Source organism: Oryzias latipes, chromosome 5 (assembly GCF_002234675.1).
Source record: "Oryzias latipes chromosome 5, ASM223467v1".
In the NCBI taxonomy this organism is placed as follows: domain Eukaryota; kingdom Metazoa; phylum Chordata; class Actinopteri; order Beloniformes; family Adrianichthyidae; genus Oryzias; species Oryzias latipes.
Genome location: NC_019863.2, coordinates 18,020,848 through 18,040,601, shown reverse-complemented (window position 1 = coordinate 18,040,601; position 19,754 = coordinate 18,020,848). Strand labels below are relative to the sequence as shown.

Below are 19,754 nucleotides of genomic sequence, written 5' to 3'. Positions count from 1 at the left end.
GGGAACGTTTTTGGCCAAGAGAGCCATAAACGCCACATATTTTGAAATGTAATTTCGAAAGAGCCATACAATAATGTAGTGTCCCTTTCCCACACTGAGGCACGGAGACGTAACCTCTTTTAAGGTTCTTTATTCTGGTTACTGTAGACCGCAACAAACGCCGTACAATTAGTTCAGCAACTCCTTAATCTCTCCCGCCGAGACGAGAGCATTTCTCCCAACTTAATATTCCCCCCTCCCGCTCCAGCCCTCCCATTTCCCTAATTCGGCCCATAGCTGAACCCCATTGGTCCAAACTACCTAACAACAGGCTGAGCGACAGAACTGAGAGCCAATCAGATCTCTAAGTCTCTCAGTTCAATAAACTACAGAACTTTCAACGCGGCCCAACAGCCATCCAGTCCAAGTCAGTATGCAACGATATGTTTAAAACTAAATATACAAATGAATATGTGTATTTGATGTAATTTCAACATTTTTGAAGTACAATAAATCTGTGGATTATTTTTAATAACATTGTTGTGCTGTTGCTAATAAATGATGAGTATTTCTCGTGGTAGTTTTGCTGATGGTCTAGTCTGGTTGGTTGATACGTGGTGAGTTTCTGCTTCATGCAGGCGTTGAGACTTTAAACGTGATCGTAGGTCTGAATGTTCTGTAGATGCGAGACAGACTGATCACATGCAGACGCGGAGCCAAACACACACTCACACACTGCAGTGAGTGACGGGCAGTGGGTTTCACGTTTTTACAATCCCAGCGCGATTCACCTGCTGCCTGTCCCCACAACCCCTCAACCCCACTATCTGGTTTATTCTTCACACCTCCCGTCCCCGCAACTGCGCGCTCTTTCTCAGAGACGGGAGCGCACAGTTTTAGGCACGGCAATTCACAGGTTTCCGGCTGGTAGAAACTTTGTGAAATAATAGATAATAGTAAACTGATAATGCTGGCGCAAATTTTTCTCTCCAAGCACCGCTACTACTGCGCGCCTCTGGCATCGCATCGCGCCCGAGAAGGACTGGTCTAATGAAAAAAAAAAGTATAATTAAAGATTTGTCTGCGAGCCACATGTGACCATCAAAAGAGCCATAGGTTCCCGACCCCTGTTCTAGTCCAATGTGTGGAAACACTGAATTTAGCAAAGTCATGTGACCACACAGTGAGCTAGAAATGTTCTAATAATTTTCCCTGTGGATTATTTTGATGTGCAAAAACAACAGTGGACTGAACTTTTGGGAAACTAAAATGTGAATAGTTTTGACATAATTTCTTTTTTTATTTGACATCTTGTTTGTTTGTTTGTACGCAAATGTAATTTAAACTTGATTATTCTCGCAAGAAATACGAGGAATTTGGAAAACTTCACCTGCACTGTTCAGTACCCAGGAATTTATTTCTGAGTCACACTGGTGGAATATTTGGCTAAAGATGTCCTGGATCAGGTTTTAGGTTAGTGAATCAGATCGTTCAAAATCAACTAAAAATCGACTATGAATCGTGTCAGCAACCACAAATTATGACATGAATTAAATCATCAGAATGAATCGTTACACCTTCTAGTCACTAAATGTGTGTTGAACTAAATCAAGCAGAGTTTTTGTTCCTCCTAAACTTCAGAAAAATGTGAGCGTTCATCGACAGACGTAGGTGTTATGTGCTTCATCTTTCTCTCCAACAGGCCCGAGTCAGTAACTCAAAAAGTACCTTGAACAGAACAGACACAATGTTTCTTTAGTCGACACACTGTGCGCTGTGGCGCCGTTGACATGACAACTACAAACACATGGGTCCAATTCAACAAGATGTTGAAGAAAAACCGAGAAACTTTTTATCATGTTGTAATCTTACACATTCAGCTAAATTTATCCATTTAATTCAAAATAACTTTGTGATTCACTTTAAAACCAGCTTTTTAAAGTAAGTCTGTGTATTTAAGAACATATTTATGAAATTCACATTTAAATGATTTAAATATCTATAGATCTTTTGGAGCTGGTCATTTTAAAAGTGTGTACACCCCTGTTTTAAAGTTATTGGGTAGTGTTCTCAGATATACAGGGAGAACCACCTGCTGCAGTTAAGACACAAGCTAAATGCGCATTTCACACATCTCTACTTATAAAAACAAGAAACAAACTTTGACAGTTGTGCAAACTCTCAATGTAGCAAGAGTCAAAAAGTGTGAAAAGCTCAACACAGCTAAACTACACCCCCCCCCCACCTCTATAAAGAGCACTCACGTTGCTTTGAACTTTGAAGTCAGACAGTGAGGCCATGAGCTCATCCAGCTCTCGTGTTGCAGAGGACGCAGACATTCGGGCTTGCTGATGACCGAGGGTGTCGTCCTGTGCGTTTGTTTCATCTGACACTGATAATGCAGGGGGACTAATGGAAAAAAACAGTCTATTCAAACATTAAAAATGATCACATCGATCAAACTTCCATAACTAGTTTCTTTTTTAATGAAAACATTTGTTTGTAGTCCCTGTGTTGCTTAAATATGGACCTCTCTTACACTGGCATGGGCACAGAGCTCTCCAGTTCATCCAGAAGGCTCTCCACACTTGGCCTCACGGCCTCTGCTCCTCGAGCTGCTGCGGCACGCTTGGGCTTCTCCAAAGCTGCTGGATGGGCTTTGCCTGCGCTGGAGACTCCATTTTCCTGGATGTGGTGGATGGTGCCGCTTGCAGGAAGTGGTGGTGCTGCTTCTATAAGAATGAAAAAGTAGCGTTGCAGAGAAAAGAAACATCTCCAAGCTTCCCCACAGAGGCTGATATGACTCAATTCAAAAGAAAAAAAACACAGAAGCAGATGTGATGTCAACTGTGAAAACCACAAAAAAACAGAAGAGTCAAAAGCAGACACTGACATCTTTTTTCCATCAGGGGAACTTGACAGGGGGATCTCATGAATGGTGGAATAATCCTAACTACCTTCTATAGGAAAGGCGGGGGCGCTCTGCTGGACAGCGTTGAGCTCCAACAGCAGGCGGTCCAGCTCCGATAGGTTGCTACCCAAAGACGAATTCATGGCAGGAGCTGGCGATGACACACTATTCTTCTGCTTGTTAGGGAAGCTGCACCAAGAAAGAACAAATAATGAGCTACAACTTTTTATACGGGCAGTATTTAGTACACCCATAACTGGGTAAAGTTTGAAAAAAAAAAAAAAACTGTGAGTAAATGCTTTTAAATTTTCATATTTTCTTATGACATATTTTTTACAATTATTTTCAACATTATTGTGTAATGCACTGATACTTAACAAGCCTGCACAGCTCAGGACCTTCATCCTTACCTGTATACGTGCTCCTCCTCACCCACAGGCTGACTTGGGCTGCTACTTTCTCCAGACCAGGGACTTCTCTGAACGACACAAGCAAGGTCAATCCAGACGACTCATCAAACCAACAGTCATTTCTACAGTGAAATATTTATGTGCTCAGTCAGATGTGAAGTGTCCATGCAGTCACCTCTGTCTCATCTAGTCCATTCAGGGATTGCTCAGCTCGATCTTGGGGCGAGGAGGAAATGTTTCCGTGGTCTGGATCTCTCAGCGGGATGGAGTAGGCGCTTTCGTCAGACAGGAAAACCGGCCGCTTTGAAATGTGAGAAGTTGTGGACTCAAGGTCAGCCAACAAGGCATCTAAGAGAAAAATACAGAAAAATGACCACGTGTAATTCTCTGCCTTTGTCTTTGCCTGTGCTAAGTCACACAGGTTCGTTTGAGCCTTTGAGGGAGCTTGACCTAAACATCATTGAATGTACTGATGCTATGCTTGACATTTTTGGTATGAAACTCCCCAAAAATGTACTTGCCCTGGTGTTCTGTTCAGGGATTTTGTCCAACAATAAGTGGGATAGGCTCCAGCAACCACGGACCCACAAAGGTCTTCATTTGGTTTAGAAGGAGGGTGGACAGATGGATGAATAGATAGATGGAGGAGCCCCCCAAAAAGCACATGATTCTTCAAAAACACTTAGGCCTCCATCACACAGGGGGAACACAAAACCAAGAAACAGTCTGCAGAAGTCACCTTTCCAACATCATTGATAAACTGGTGTCAAGAAAAAAAGAGTTGTCTGGTATTGTTGGTTCCTTCCATTAAGATGATGTACTGGTTTGTGTGTGTTTCAATTCAGTTTGTTCATAAAGACCTAAATCACAACCAAAGTACTCTCAAGACACAAATAATAAATGCAAGGCACTCCAAACCAAGAAAAACTAAAATAATTAGGATTGTCAGAATTTGCAAACAAAGCTTAATAAATTGTGTTTAAATGAACACAGATGTTTCATACATTTGGAAAAGAAAACCAGTCTTTACCCCATTACTTACAGATACATTTAAACATGACTGACATGTACTTCAGGGTTGGGCTTGGATGAATCACTTCATTGATAGTGTGTGTGTGACCACTTTAACAGCTTTTCTCTGCCAACAGTTTTGGAAAACAATATTAAACATCAGTTCCAACTTTATTTTCATTTGGGGATTTTAATATTTAATTGCATCTCTCTATACTTAATCGTGGGATGGGGGAGGGTGGTTGTCAAACACCCCCTCTAACATGCTGCATGTAACATGTATGGACATTATGGAAATAAATGAATGAAAATGCAGTATGCACGAGGACGTCATACAATTACAACACTACCTTCTGCTCATTCAAAGTTTAACTGCTTCAGTATCTGCACTACTGTTTGTTTAATGTCTATTGGACTAAGGTGAAGCTCATTACACATTTTTAGTGTGGCCCCTGAAGTCAGAGACTCTTGAGATGATTTCTTCTTACATCATTTTTAAACTACTATTATTCCTGAGTAATTCATGAAATCCACTTTAGTCTTTTGGCATAAAACATCTCAGAGCCCTTTCAATTTTACAAAACAATACTTGCGATCAGAATTATTCATTTCTTTGTACTGCAACAATTCACCAAAGTTTAAGCAAAACAGATGGCTAATTATTCCATGACCTCACAAACTCTAATAGACAAATCTAAACTCTCCAATCTTATAGGTAATGCTTTTATTTTGTAAGTCTTACGAATGACGTTCACGTCGCTCTCTTATGTCTGTACAGGCCACGCAGGATAAGGAGTAAAACACTTCTCAGAACTGAAGACATAAAGGTTGAATCATGCAGAGTGTCACAGCCCCTCCTTTAGTTACTCAACGACTGCTGGACATGCTCGACTCCAAAAGCTGTGGTCCTCTCTGAGCCCGCGCTCATGTTTACCATCTACACTTTGACAGCTACAATCTGACCGAGGGGGGTCATTTAGCGTTTAAGAGAAGAGCGTAAGCCAGGAAACAACTACTAATTTAGGTGTCCTAACAAGTAGGTGGAAGGGCACATAACATTAGAAGGGATTTAATTAAAAAAAGCACAGGCTGTAGTACTGGACTAGACTTATTTTAGCATCAAAGCAGGTTTAGTTTCACTGGCAGAACTTGGTAACTCCAAAAAATATGACCATTATCAGGACAAGGAATGTTAAAGAAACAAAGTTGCTGTAAAATCAACCTTTTATATAACAAAACAGGAACATTTCTACAAAATGTCATGAAATCAACTGAACAGGAAGTAAACAGTACTGCTGTCTACACAAAAATTACGCGTAAAAAAGGCAGAAAAGTTCAGATTTTGGGCTTGGTTCATGCAAATATTAAAGAAAAAAATCTCTTTTTAAAGAAAGGAAGGAAAGTAAAAGTTCCTAACTACAAAAGACACGAGGCGTACCTTTAAGAAAGAGAACTGTTCATCCAGGAGGTAAGGTAAAGCTGAGAGAGCAGAAGTAAAAGGGAAGAAAGAGCAACCTAAAAAGTGTAATCCAGGCAGGAACTGCCTTTCCTAACTCTACCAACAGCACAGCACAACCACAGAGGGTGGGTGCAGACGAGATGGCTGTAGCAGAGAGGGGAAGGAGGGCTTCAAATAAAATGCCAAGGGTCACAGTTCATCTCTTCCCTGCCACAACGGGAGGTAATACTTACACAAAGGCGTACGACCTTTACTGGCAGCAAGTCCAAACCACGGCGAAGCAGAAAGCAGAGCTCTTATCTTCACAGGTGAGGAAATGGCTTCACTGAGGTGGTTGAGGCAATAATTGGCTCCTCCTTCAGACTCCAAACACAAGCTCCGACCAGGTTTAATGACTTACTAATGCCTCAGTAGACACTGAATTCCAATGCTATAATGTAAGAGTGTTAAAGAGTTCAATTCCACCAAAGTGGCTGTGGGTTGAACTCCAGCACCATCAGTGCAGCAATAACATACGTTTCCCAGACAGACAGGAGTCAGAGCAGAGCCAGAGCCACTTGGACCAACTTAGCATTAGCATGGTTGACATGGTTAACATTGCTAGCATGCCAGTTGCCTGGGTTTCACAGCAGAGCCCCTTTCCCGGACACAGACGCTCAGGTGCATTCCACAGGGTTCATCTGAGATCCAGCACAGTGCTCTGTTTACTCTGCTGCAGCTAGATCTCTGCGGCTCCTCAACTCCTGCTTAGTAGCAGCAAAGAAATACCAAAAACAAATAAAAACAAAAGGGAAAACACTATTATCATTACAGATAGAAGATGCTTGGAAGATCATAAAATGTGTGCAGACAGGTAGGCTTAAGAAGACGACCATTCGCTTCCCTATAGGGACACATATTTCTTGTGACGGCAGGTTGTTATTAGCACAAAACAAAAAATGAAACAAAAAAGTTTGCATACAAAACAGTTTAAACAAACTGAGATTTTACTACAAAAACTAGGGATATTTGTGAGGTTTGGTGCAGATGTGACTGACGTCAGAGCCAAGTTTCACTGCAGCTGGCTGTGATCTCTGTCAACAGATGTTGGACCAGATGGTTTACACAAGAGACAGTAATCAACTTGGCTCTGGAGCTCAACTGAATTTAGGTCTGGTTATGAGGAAGCTGCTGCTCTAAAACACAGTTAGTGCTCAAACATGTACCTCCGGGCTACATGAAAGACTACAGCACTGGTTTGTGAGTGTGTGCGTGGGTAGTCCTCAACTATGAGGTCTTGGACCGAGATGAAGTCAGATAATCCAAATCAACAGCTCATTTCCCACGAAAGCAGATAAGGTCTTAATGAAGACCTTGGAGTGCAGGGAGGTTCGGGTTCAGGGTTGTTTTTGTCAAACAAAGCAGTGTGGTGGACATGCTCCGACCCATCCTCAAACTACACAAACAGAGAGGTGTGCCGGGCTCCTCTGCCAAGCAAGCATACCATGACGCTGAGACTGCAGAGCAAAGACAGGGCCTGTTCTCTAGTGACCAAACATGGAACTGCAGGAAAAGATGTAACAGGAGTGTTCCATCTCAAAATCAACCTCTGGTAAAAATTCTGGGAAATAAAGAGTAGATCTTTTGCTAAAGTTATGATTGTTTATGTTCACTGTAAGATGGAAAAAAACAACAACTTGGAGAGCATTTTGAGGCTTTTAAAGTACAATCTGCTCATCAGCCCCACCAAATTGATGATAAATCTCACACTGCATGTCTGACAAAGAAACCCTCTTCCTTAACTCTTGGAGCAAGTACCTTCAGAAAAGGGGCAGACATAAGCAGGCTCCAGAACTGTCCAGAAATGTGAAGTGTAGCTGGGAGTAGTCTACTAAGACAGATCCTTGCAGCCAAATCTTCAAGGACTAAAATGTGGGTTGACTGATTATGGAGACTCCCTTCCTCCCAGATGAATGGTGTGCATTTTAATTACACCAAACTGCTTCTCATGGGGCTTGTTACAAGAGAGAGTAGAAGATAAAAAGAGAAGGTTGGGTGGCAGAAGAAAGCATGAAAGGGAGAAGAAGAGTGGGAATCAAAGTGTGGGCTGAGAGGGTGGGGCAGCGAAGGACAGAAAGGAAACTGGAATTTGGAAGATAAATGAAGAATTGAGATAAAAAAAATGATTACATTTCCAGCATTGAATATGAGTGGAATCTACTAACCAACAGGCAAGGTACAATCAGACTTTTGAAAGCGAAATAGTTCAAAGCAATTGAGATGCAAACCTCCAAAATCCATATTAGAATAACAGCCTGTGCAGCTCAGGCAGATCATCCATCAAGATTAAACTCAGTAGATTACAATCCCCCTTAAAATTCAATATTCAAACTTTAAGAAAATTATAATATTTTACTTAAAAACCAGTAAAACAGTTTTGGCTAGGAAAAGAAATACAAAAAATATAGCTTTAACTAGGAAAATTGATTAATACATTTATCTGTTGATTAAGTTATTTTCCTCCAGCCAACCAACTACATAACTTATGTATATCTGTCAGTTTAGCTCAGCTGCCAGCAGCTCATTTGAGTGAATCTGTGTCATCAAATCTAAAGCAAACAACGCAGCGCTCCACTGCCTGCAGGGGGGGTTGTTGAATCATGTGAGTGACAGCAGGCTCAGTGCTTCTGGGTATTTTCCCTCAGGGATAGCATGCACCAAAAGATTTATCTCTGAAGTTCTTAAATGCCAAAGCATTCACTGATCTGTGAGCCTACGTGGAATTAAGGAGATGAAACTTGCTATAAGATGCCATCTGTGCAGCAAGTTTACCTGTGTACTCTGACCTCATTTCTGGATCCTTCTACTCTTGTTTTTTCTCCTCCATTTCTTTGTTGTGTTGCAAGGTGCTCACCGGTTGATAGAAATTCCTAACATGCTTCAGCTTGTTTTCCATATATGACAGAAAAAGAGGGGAAGGTGAGCACCAGCTGAGCAATGAACTATGCTCTGATGGAAAAAGGGTCCAGAGAGGACAGATGGAAGACAACAGAAATGTAAAGACAGTGTTGGCAGAGGGCTGAGAATACCGCCTAAAACTGGGTTTCACATTTGCCATTTGCTGAGCTTGAACCTAAAGCGACAGCCTTTCCCTCTCTACCGTGAGGGATGGCTTTTCACTGCAGCACAAGCAGAGACCCACAAAGAAAGCACAACTCCCCCTCTCTGCCTGCAACAACAAAACTAGACCAGCATCGCCTGAGAACTCATCGAGTTTTTGCATTACACTTCATAGACAACAGAAAAAGCTGTGATCACTTGAAGCAAAATGAAGCCAAATGTACATGGTCCACACACAAGAGCAGGGGAGAACACACTGCAGCAGCCTGGTGATTCACACCAGAAACAGTGAGGCTGCTATAAATACTTCCCCACCCAACTCCAACCACCAGGACAAGACACCTGCAGTACATGATAGATGATCAGACCAGTCAAAAGGAGGGAATTACAGACCACCCATTGGGGCTCCACTACACGCAACAATGATACACCTCTAGGGTTCCAACACCAGCTCTCTGGAGTTATTCAGTAATACAAAACTGGATGTATGTACTTGACCTTTCAACAAATAACCAAAAAAAATGAAATGACTTGGCTGCGTTCAGATTAAACCATAAGTGAAATAACAACAACATAAAAGAGAAAGGATGTAGGTTGTAAGGCTGTTCCTACCTTACAACAGGAGTAGATGTATTGGGTCTTAGTTCTAGCAGTACATGAAGTATTCCATATGAAAAACTATTTAAAGGATTTCTCAACAACAAAGTTTATTAATCAGCTGCTGTCCAGTTTTCTTAAAATCATAAGCGACCCGTTTCTTTTTACAAGCCTTTTTTCATATGACATTTCAACCACAAAAGCAAGAGAAGAGAACATAAGGACTATATCACTGTCTTTCTTATAGATCCACTCCGATTAAAATCGTGTTTTTGGAGCTATTAACATGTTCTTGTGGCATTTCTCTGTTGACAGAGGAAATAAAGACAATTATTTTTAAACTGTTATTCCAAGTATTTCTTTATTCAAATCATTGTGAATTAGGAGCAGTCGAAAAAAATGCTGTTTAAAAAGAATAGACTCGGCAGGCAACAAGCTCCGTGCTCAGCTCCATTCTGGGCGTTAGATGCTGTAGGCTAGCAGGAGAGTAATGGTAAATAGTAAATGGCCTTTACTTATAAAGCGCTTTTCTACCTACAAGGCCCAAAGCACTTTACAGGAACAGACCCATTCACACACACATTCACACACTGGTGGCGGCTCCACTACCGAACACTGGCGCCAACTTACCACCAGAGGCAATAATTTATATGAACAACTCCAGTCTGGCTTCCGTCAATTTCACAGTACAGAAACAGCCCTCCTTAAAATTACTAATGACCTTCTACTCGCCGCTGACTCTGGTTTAGCCTCCATCCTCCTTCTACTTGATCTGACTGCTGCTTTTGATACAATTTCACACCCCATCCTTCTGGAAAGACTTTCAACCATTGGCATCACAGACCTACCCCTCAGCTGGTTCCAGTCCTACCTTTCAGGCCGCACGCAATTCATACAATTAAAGTCATTCACCTCTCCCACAGTTCCAGTTACCACAGGTGTGCCCCAAGGCTCTGTCCTAGGGCCCCTGCTATTCATCATTTACCTTCTTCCCCTTGGTTATATTTTCCGTAAACACAACATCCACTTTCACTGTTATGCAGATGACACCCAGCTCTACCTCTCCTCCAAGCCTGACTCCACTCTTCCACCTGCCTCCCTCTCCAAATGCCTTCTTGAAATAAAATCCTGGTTCACTGCAAACTTCCTTAAATTAAATAGTAACAAAACTGAACTCCTCATCGTAGGAACAAAGACCACCCTAAATAAACTCCCTAACTTCTCCATTTCCTTCGATAACTGCTCCATCCTTCCCTCCCCACAAGTTAAGAGTCTGGGTGTCATCCTTGACAGCACTCTCTCCTTTACTGCCCACATAAATAGCATCACCCGGACGGCCTATTTCCACCTCCGAAACATCCGCCGTCTCCGCCCCTCTCTCAGTCCTCACTCCACGGCCATTCTAGTCCACAGTCTCATCACCTCTCGTCTGGACTACTGCAACTCCCTCTTATCCGGACTCCCTTACAAAACCATTCACAAACTACAACTGCTACAAAATTCTGCTGCCCGGATCATAACACAAACCCCCTCAACTATGCATATCACACCTGTTCTACAAAAACTTCACTGGCTACCAGTGCCATTCCGGATTCATTATAAAATCCTTATCTTGACCTTCAAAGCCCTCCATAACCTCGCCCCCCCCTATCTGTCAGACCTTATCCATGTTGCCATTCCCACCCGCTCCCTTAGGTCTGCCTCTTCACTCCAGCTTGCTACACCCACCGCTCGGCTCGTCACTATGGGGGGCAGAGCATTCAGCCGCTCTGCCCCCCAGCTCTGGAACTCACTGCCCCCAGGTCTGCGGAACATGAATTCACTCACACAGTTTGCTAAAAATCTGAAAACCCACCTCTTCAGAAAAGCATACCCACCCTAGTTAATTTTATGATTCCATTGTTTTGTATGTTTTTAACTAATGTGTCTTTCTTTTAACTGTATTTTATTGTTTCTATCTGTAAGGCGACCTTGGGTGTCTAGAAAGGCGCCATATAAATAAAATTCATTATTATTATTATTAAGGTGGGGTTGTGTCTTGCCCAAGGACACATCGGTGTGCAAGGCAGAAATCGAACCTGCAATTTCACAATCATGGGTCGACCCCCCTACCGCTGCACCATTCCCATTACCAGGTGGGTGATGGGAATGGGGGGTGGGTTGCTCAATGCCAACAGTCCTGTTTTTACTTGAACTTTGTCTTACAAGGCTATGTCTTAGAAAACAACACGGATCTTTGGCAAAAAATGGCATCATCATAATTAGAGGACATTACTAGTTTAAGAGCTCATCTACCTGGTGCATCCTAGTAGCTAACTTATAAGTTACACAAGGTATTTTAGGCAAAGATTTGCCTCCTTTCATGCTAGAGCGTGTGTTTCTCTGTGTTGAGGTTGTTAAAGAAAAACATATTTAAAGAGATTTTACAATCCAGATTGTTTTTAAAAAATGTGATGGAAGCACAGATGCGAGACTGACACTCATCCCACTTCAGTTCCTCGGAGACAGCTGCAGTCTCCTCACAGCATGCTGATAAATTTACTTTAGTGCAAATGCACACTTGCACACAGAAAGTCAGCAATGAGGTGATAAAACACCCTTAGCTTTAAAATAAACAAACTAAAGAAGGCCATTTACCACATTCCTTTCAGTTCAGTCTCACCTACGTAGATGTCAAATCCTTCAAAGAATGTAGGTTCTAAAAGATTACTCCCAAAGGTTTAGAAATAACAAAAAGCCTTCCAATAAAACCCAGAATCCACATTAATCTGACATTAAAGACTGCTCCTTTGAACATGAAAAAAAGTCAGCACAGTTGAGAGGGGGGGGGGGGGGTTTCCTCATGGTCCGGTCCAGAATCTAACACTTTGCCCAGAAAGTTCTCAGAGGTGCTTGGCACCAGAGGAGAGGACTCAGGTGGGGGAGGACAGCAAACGCCCTGAGTGAGTCAAGAAATGTGATTTTAAAATTGATCTATGATGTCAGCAAAGCTTCTAAGTAGAGAAGATTAAATGGTGACTATCTGTTCTGTAAAGTTTTATTACTTTAAAGAATTTTTAACTCCTTTTATTCCTGTTTTTCAACAACCACCAGTAAAAATATCCAAAATAACAAAATAAGTTTGAAAATAAAATCCTTATTTTAATTCTTTGTTTTTTTTTCTCTCTGGCACAATTACATTTTTTAATTGAATGCTATATGTATTCAAATAAACTTTGTTAAAATTAAAATGTTCATCAATTTTTACTACAAATAATTTTGATTTTAATCCGAAATTTTTAATTTAAAAAGAAGATCAAAAGCACTGACTTAAAAAAAACTTATCAATTAATATGAAAGAATTTGATTTTCAAGAGAACAAGAAACACGAATCCAATGAAAATCATGTTTTTGGTGTTTTGGACATAAATAAGAGATTTGGTTCAAAAATTGGATTTTTGAGTCTTTCTTTATTCAAATTGTTGTGAAGCTGGCATCTGGTGCAGTTTTGTTACTCCAGTAATGTTAGGTTACTGGTGTGAGGGGCTGTTAGCTAGAAGGAAAGTGCGTACGGTAAATAGAAAGCTCTAAGCAACAGGAAAGGGAATGGGGGCCGGGGTTACTCAGCGTCAACAGTCCCGCCCACAACTCAGAGGCAAATTTCAACTGAACTACTGCCACTTTGCAGAAACTAATGTCCTAGGAAATGACACAGGTTTTTTTATTTTGGCTAATAATCATGACGAAAAGACAACTTTTTAGAAAATAGATCATGAGATGATTAGAGTGGGTCTTTAAAAAATGGATACATTGAAAACATTTTCCTCCTGCTTCCCACAATCAAAAGCCTACAAAAGCAGAGAGTTTGTGTTGGTAACAATCTTCTTAGGAGCGATATGATTTGCATCTTTCCTTCGATGCATTGCAGTCAAGCTGTTCCAACATTTAAAATAAGGTGGACAATGCTAAGCCTTGAAATCAATTTAACCCATGAGAACCAAGACACATTTTTTCTTAAAAATTAAATTGTGTGCACTGGACCACAAACCAAGTGGACCACAGAATCCATTTCTGATCTTTTTCTGTTACACTGATGTCACCATGGGTTCTTATGGGTTAAGAAAGGATGTTCCTTTTACAAAGCCATGTGGTGTAGCTTTACAAAATGTACAGGTGGCCTCTCCAAATTAATACTAAGATATGAAAATATACAAAGTAGTTAGTGTACTTACAGAGGGCCATTTTTGAATATCCTTTTGTCCAAAAATTGTAGAAAAACTTTTCAACAAGTTCACAGAATCTACAGGGGTTTACAGTCTTGATTAACCCATGTGACATAAAAATAATGGCCTTGCAAAGTTGCGTCTGAACAAACCACTCTTCTAAAGAAATGCCAGCTTCCCAGACCAGATCAAAATGGTAGTGCTTGGTCATAACGCGTTAGACCACAATGGTGAAATCAGCTGCTGCAACATCAGCATAATGACCTCAAACAGAGTATTAGACAAAGTATTTTGGGCATTTCAATGACCTTTCTTTAACAAATTTGCACTACCTCTATCTCCTTAATCCACCCAACAATTCTTTAGGCAGAAGATATTTGTTTATGAACTTCCTGCTCTACTCTTATTTTTTATAGAAATGTTTTGGGCCAAAAGGAGCTTTTATGTTGGTTTTACTGCATAAATTCTAATGTTATTATTAAAAGATAGATTTTTTTTCAGTTGAAATCAATGGTTGTGTGATTTTCAGTATTTTCTTTTTACTCAAACCAAATTAGTTCTGTAATGGGAAATTGGGGGGAAAAAAGTACCGGTATTGATATATAATAAATAATAAAAATAAAAGCATAATTTGGATCATTTAGCAGTGAAATCGGGCCCTAAAGTTCACTAAGATAGAAGATAGACCTTGATTCTGCTTATTTTCGCAGCTGGTTTAATGTTTGCAAAGAACAATGGCGAAATCTATGAAGGTATTCCAGAAGGAAAGGGCAGACTTCACCCTGACTGGCATGTTGTGGCCACAGATGGATAAATAATTCTCCCTCTTCCTTCTGTTGATCAGTTTTGTCTTGTTCTGCTGTGACTAAACTAAAGTGGGTCACAGCCCCCAAAAAACAAGAACTCTTTGTTCCTAATCCAGCAGGATGGGGACAGAGGAAGATGATGAAAAAGCAGGAAACTGCAGGCCGCAGAGCCAGATCAATGCCCTGGAAAACAATTAGCCCAATTCTAGTGCCAGAAACCACGACTGTATGTGTGTAGGAAGAAGACCCTCATAAACATGTCAAACCATAAATCCAGCGACAACACAATTTCAGACATCAATGGAGTCTGGATCAGGCTTTTCAGGGATCTTTGAAAAAACTGAAGTGCAAAAGCAGCTGCAGCTAGCTACCTGAGACACTTCCACATGCACTTACTTCTCCTCCACCAATCTCTCCTCACTGTTCATCAACGGCTTGCTCTGTGATGGCTTTATATCCCAAATAGGGCAGAGGCAGCAGTGTGTTAGTGATTATTTAAACCTGCTGCAAACCTGCAGAGCTTAAGATCATTTCCAAATAAAGCTATCTTCAGCCTGAAGATGCATCCTCTCACGACTCCTTCAGAAAGATACTCAGCTACCAGTTAAGGAAAGACCACAAACGTGTGCAGGTGCACTTGTGTTGCTGAAGTTTATTACAGAATGAAAGAGGGCACTTTTTAAGAACAGTCAATAATGCATAAGGTGTTTACTTTTGATGTGCGAGAGATCAGGCGTCGCAATCGCTGTGGCATCTTTACGGTCCATCATAAAATCGTTTCACCAGCTGTTTTCCAGCTCTTATAAGAGGATCAGCAGCAATGCATCAACTGAGCTGTCTGTCAGTGACAAGCTGGCGAAGATGAGAATCTCACAATTAAGGAAGGCATGGAAGCGGGAAGGCGGGAGACCAGCAGTAGCTGCAGAGCAAATGGAAGATTTTACATTTTTCTTTATTTTGTCTTAAAGTCTCACTCTGGTCATCTCTTGATTTATTGTAAAAATGTTACCAGTGGTTTAAATTATGAGTTTTTATAACCAGTCAGTTTCTAGGACATACCGGTAGTTTTTTGAGCCAGACGCCAGCTAGGACGAGGAAAACTAGTCGTCTACAAGTTGCATCAGAATGGAACTTGTTGTCTGCCCATTGTAGCTTCTACGTCACAGCTACAAGCTTTTTCCAACAACAATTATTCGTCTAATCTTGATTCACAGTGATTTTAGGAAAGAAATACTCAGAAAAGCAGTTTTACGCTTAATTTTTGTTATAAACGTCCTCCATCATTAGAAAACTGCTACAAGAACATGTTAAAAACACCAAAAACATGATTTTCATCAGAGTGGGTCTTTAAATTTGTTTGTCTTATCAATCTTATGTTTTTTACAGAAAACAGAAAAAAATATGGACTTTTATAAAAAAAAAAAAAAAGTCAATGTGTGTCTTTTCATTAGTGTGATGAGCACGCTGGCTGGTCTACTGGGACATCGACATGCAGTAAAGAACTACATGGTTGCACCTTAAGCACAGAGGTTACAGGGGGCAGCTACTGATGTCAAAACATGGCTGGATGGATGTAAAGCAGTCAAAGGAAAGGGTCAGTGTTCTTTGCTTATGACAAACGCACAAAAAAGGATACAGGTGGGGCATAGTCGTATACTTATGGTTTTGAAGCTACAGGGATAATTAGTCCAAGTTTTCCAACATGATTGCTTATATTTCCTTCAAACAAACCAAACCGACTGCAGTTGCCGTCCTGCAGGCATCGACCCATGAGAGATTGCAGGATGGTTGGCTGAGATTTGAGCTGCTGCTGCTGCTTAGTCAGCTATCCAGTCTGTCCAAACCAGCCGTCTGTGGTCAGGAGTGCATGCAACCTTTGTTGTCCATTTATTAGTATGCCTGTGTGTGCATGTGTGCATAAGTGTGCGAGTGTGTTAACCATATGTTTCAAACCCTGAAGAATTTGGATTTAAAGTCAGGCAGATGGACAAACCCAGAAGGAGATATAGAGCAGAGTTTCTCTGACGCTTATGGCTCTTGCACTTGCTGCTTGTGTGATTCATGTGCGTGTGTCAAGCTCTGGAAATGTATGATGATACCAAGCAGACTTGACCCCCCCGCAGCAATAAGCCACTGTGGACACATAGGCTTTTTTAAGCTTCAGAGAAAAGGAAGTCTATGGTGAGTGTTTCTGAAAGTAGGAACTTCAGCCTTAGCGGAAGTTTGCTCTTAAACAAAGAAATGCTTAAATACTTTTAAACTCCACTTCAGTACAGACAACCCTTGTGTTCCCAGTGGCGTCTTTTGCTAAAACCACATCCAATACTGGAAGACATGCAGAGTATTGATTCAGCCACTCTATCTCCCAGAGGAAAAACAAACACACCAGTGTATTTTTATTACTCTGTGCTAAATGAAAATGTACATCCTTTCAATATCTATGGAAAAAAAATGTTGATAAAATAACTTTAATTCAATTTTCAGTCTCATATATTAGAAGTTATGACCAAAATCTGATCAAGTGAAGGGTTTTTAAGAAAGTAATATTACCCGATGACTAAATCAGATGATATTAGCAGTGGTATTTGCCGTCTGGTTTAAAAAAAAAATTAATCTGCCCATATTGGAGGGGGGGGCTAAGAAAAAGTGTAAGCAGCTCATAGCGGCACAGTCTAATTCTGAACACACTTCAACTGTGACATACTTGAGGTGTCATGTAACAAGATTAGACGACAGAAAAGAGGGACCAGTCTGGTTGAAGGTTCAAGAAAAGCCCTAGGGCTGACTCACGGAGCACAGGTTGGAGTGTGGTTCCCTAGTTCCGCTCAAACTCTTTATATCGTCCCTGCCCAGACACAGCTGATACATACACCAATACAATAGTGGAGGCGTTTACTCCTCCTTTGGCAGCAGGATTCATTCTGGCTCTCACTCACAGCACCACTATCTTGTTATTGAGTCTAGGAGCCAGTGCCGTGGTTCATCTCTGCAAAGCGGGCCAAAGGCCTGCACCAGACCAATCAAGGCTACCATGAGAGCTGTATTTGAGGCCAGATGTACTTTGGCATACCCAACTGGTGAAAAAGAAGTCAAAATCCCACAGACTTCGATAGAGAAATAAACAGTTATTACTTAGTCATATTTGTCAGAATAACCGTTCTTACTCTCTGGGTGGGGGAAGTGTTCCTACTCTTGGCATTCTCTTAATGAGCTTCAAGAGTTAGTCACCTGAAATGTTTTTCACTTCACAGGTGTGCCTTGTCAGGTTTAATAAGTGTGAATTCTTGCCTTATAAATGGGGTTGGGACCATCAGTTGTGTTGTGCACAAGTCAGGTGGATACACAGCTGATAGTAGGGTTGGGCGATGTCCCCTAATTTGGCCGTTGACGATGTTTGCTGTCAACCATCGGGATGGACGATGACATCGTCGGGGGGGGGGGTTGGATTCTAATCCGACCATTGATCCCATCAAGATATTTTGTACATGTAACCGCGGCTTATGATGTCGACGCGCAACGTGGCGGGGGCGTGGCATCACGATGGTGGTCTCTCCATCGGGATGTCAGTCACCCATCACGATGGACGATGATATCGTCCATCGGCACAACCCTAGCTGATAGTCCTACTGAATAGACTGTTAGAATTTGTATTATGGCAAGAAAAAAGCAGCTAAGTACAGAAAAACGAGAGGCCATCATTACTTTAAGAAATGAAGGTCAGTCAGTCCCAAAAATGGGAAAACTTTGAAAGTGTCCCCAAGTGCAGCCACAAAAACTATCAAGCGCTATAAAGAAACTGGCTCACATGCGGACCGCCCCGGGAAAGGAAGACCAAGAGTCAACTCTGCTGCAGAGGAGAAGTTCATCCGAGTCACCAGCCTCAGAAATCGCAGGTTAAAAGCAGCTCAGATTAGAGGAGCAGGTCAATGGCACACAGAGTTCTAGCAGCAGACACATCTCTGCGCAAGATGACCTGGCCTCCACAGTCACCGGACCTGAACCCAATCAGGATGGTTTGGGGTGAGCTGGACCGCAGAGTGAAGGCAAAAGGGCCAACAAGTGCTAAGCATCTCTTGGAATCCTTCAAGACTGTTGGAAAACCATTTCAGGTGACTACTTCTTGGAGCTCATCAAGAGAATGCTAAGAGTGTGCAAAGCAGTAATCAAAGCAAAAGGTGGCTACTATGAAGAACCTAGAATATGACATATTTTCAGTTGTTTCACACTTTTTTGTTATGTATATAATTCCACATGTTTTAAGTCATAGTTTTGATACCTTCAGTGTGACTCTACAATTTTCATAGTGATGAAAATAAAGAAAACTCTTTAAATCAGAAGGCGTGTCCAAACCTTTGGTCTGTACTATATATGATTCCTGCTAGTCCCCAAATCCAACATTTGGCAGATTCTCTAGAGCCCGCTTTCAACAGAAGGGGCGTGGACTTCCAACAATCTTATTTTTGATTGGCAAGAGCAGTTGCCATAGAACTTATGACTCAGACCAATTCAGCCCAATCACTGCTTTTTGATGTCATCTGGCTCCAACATGGCGAGGTCCATATTGGGCAAAAAATAATGACTGAATTGACTTTGTTTCATTGGATCCAAAAGTAAGCCATTTTCTCTCGGTCCAGCTCTTAATATGTGTGTCACTACACAGTCACTACACTGCAGCAAGACTGAACCACAGCAGATTCTCTAAGTGTCGGTCTATATTCAGACACACGCATCTCTAACAAAAGGCAGGGATAACCTGACCCCCCCCCACCCCCCACCCCACCCCCCCACAAGACTGAAAACTCAGCTCTCAGGCATGAAAAAACCGTTAACGTCCAACTCAACATGGAATAAATGACATTTCTTCACATGGTGGCACTCCATAAACAATGATGCAGGCTATATTTAGACAACACAAAGAATCTTGGGTTACTTCAGATCTTATTTTTTAGCGCTGCGGCTCCTATAATGACAAGGCCCTGCAATGACTTCACTTAAAGTGATGACACTAAAGCGACAGTAACACTTATCTGTGGGGAAGCAGCTCAGCTGTTAACCATATTGGCAGAAACAGAAAAAAAAGGTATAGGGCATTCAAGTCAGCAAAATGAAGTGAACTTTGGGGGCTGTTTGACATTCATGTCTTGTTGATGCAGGCCCAGAGCGGTGAAGCAAGGAGCTCAGTCTGGCAGAGCTGATAGCTGGGAGGGGGGAGGCGGGTCAGCGAAAGTTTGCATTTGCACATAAAGCATGTCTACTGATATTAAACACAAAGGCAGCTGA

At 41.5% G+C, this 19,754-nt stretch overlaps 1 protein-coding gene across 4 annotated transcripts in view; it reads right to left on the bottom strand.

Moving 5' to 3' along the window:
- pxn (paxillin) overlaps nucleotides 1-19,754 on the bottom strand; it is a 32,985-nt gene that overhangs the window by 10,609 nt on the left and 2,622 nt on the right. For 2 of the 4 annotated variants that reach the window (XM_011475163.3, XM_004068885.4), the window contains exons 2-6: nucleotides 3,476-3,648; nucleotides 3,301-3,368; nucleotides 2,937-3,079; nucleotides 2,519-2,711; nucleotides 2,244-2,388 (exon numbers count right to left, since the gene is read on the bottom strand). In XM_011475163.3, coding sequence (XP_011473465.1) covers nucleotides 2,244-2,388; nucleotides 2,519-2,711; nucleotides 2,937-3,079; nucleotides 3,301-3,368; nucleotides 3,476-3,648 — 722 coding nt within the window. Of the gene's footprint in view, nucleotides 1-2,243; nucleotides 2,389-2,518; nucleotides 2,712-2,936; nucleotides 3,080-3,300; nucleotides 3,369-3,475; nucleotides 3,649-5,749; nucleotides 5,899-6,003; nucleotides 6,114-19,754 lie in introns of those variants that run through there. The other 2 variants (XM_011475164.3, XM_020703301.2) reach the window with 2 other exon arrangements.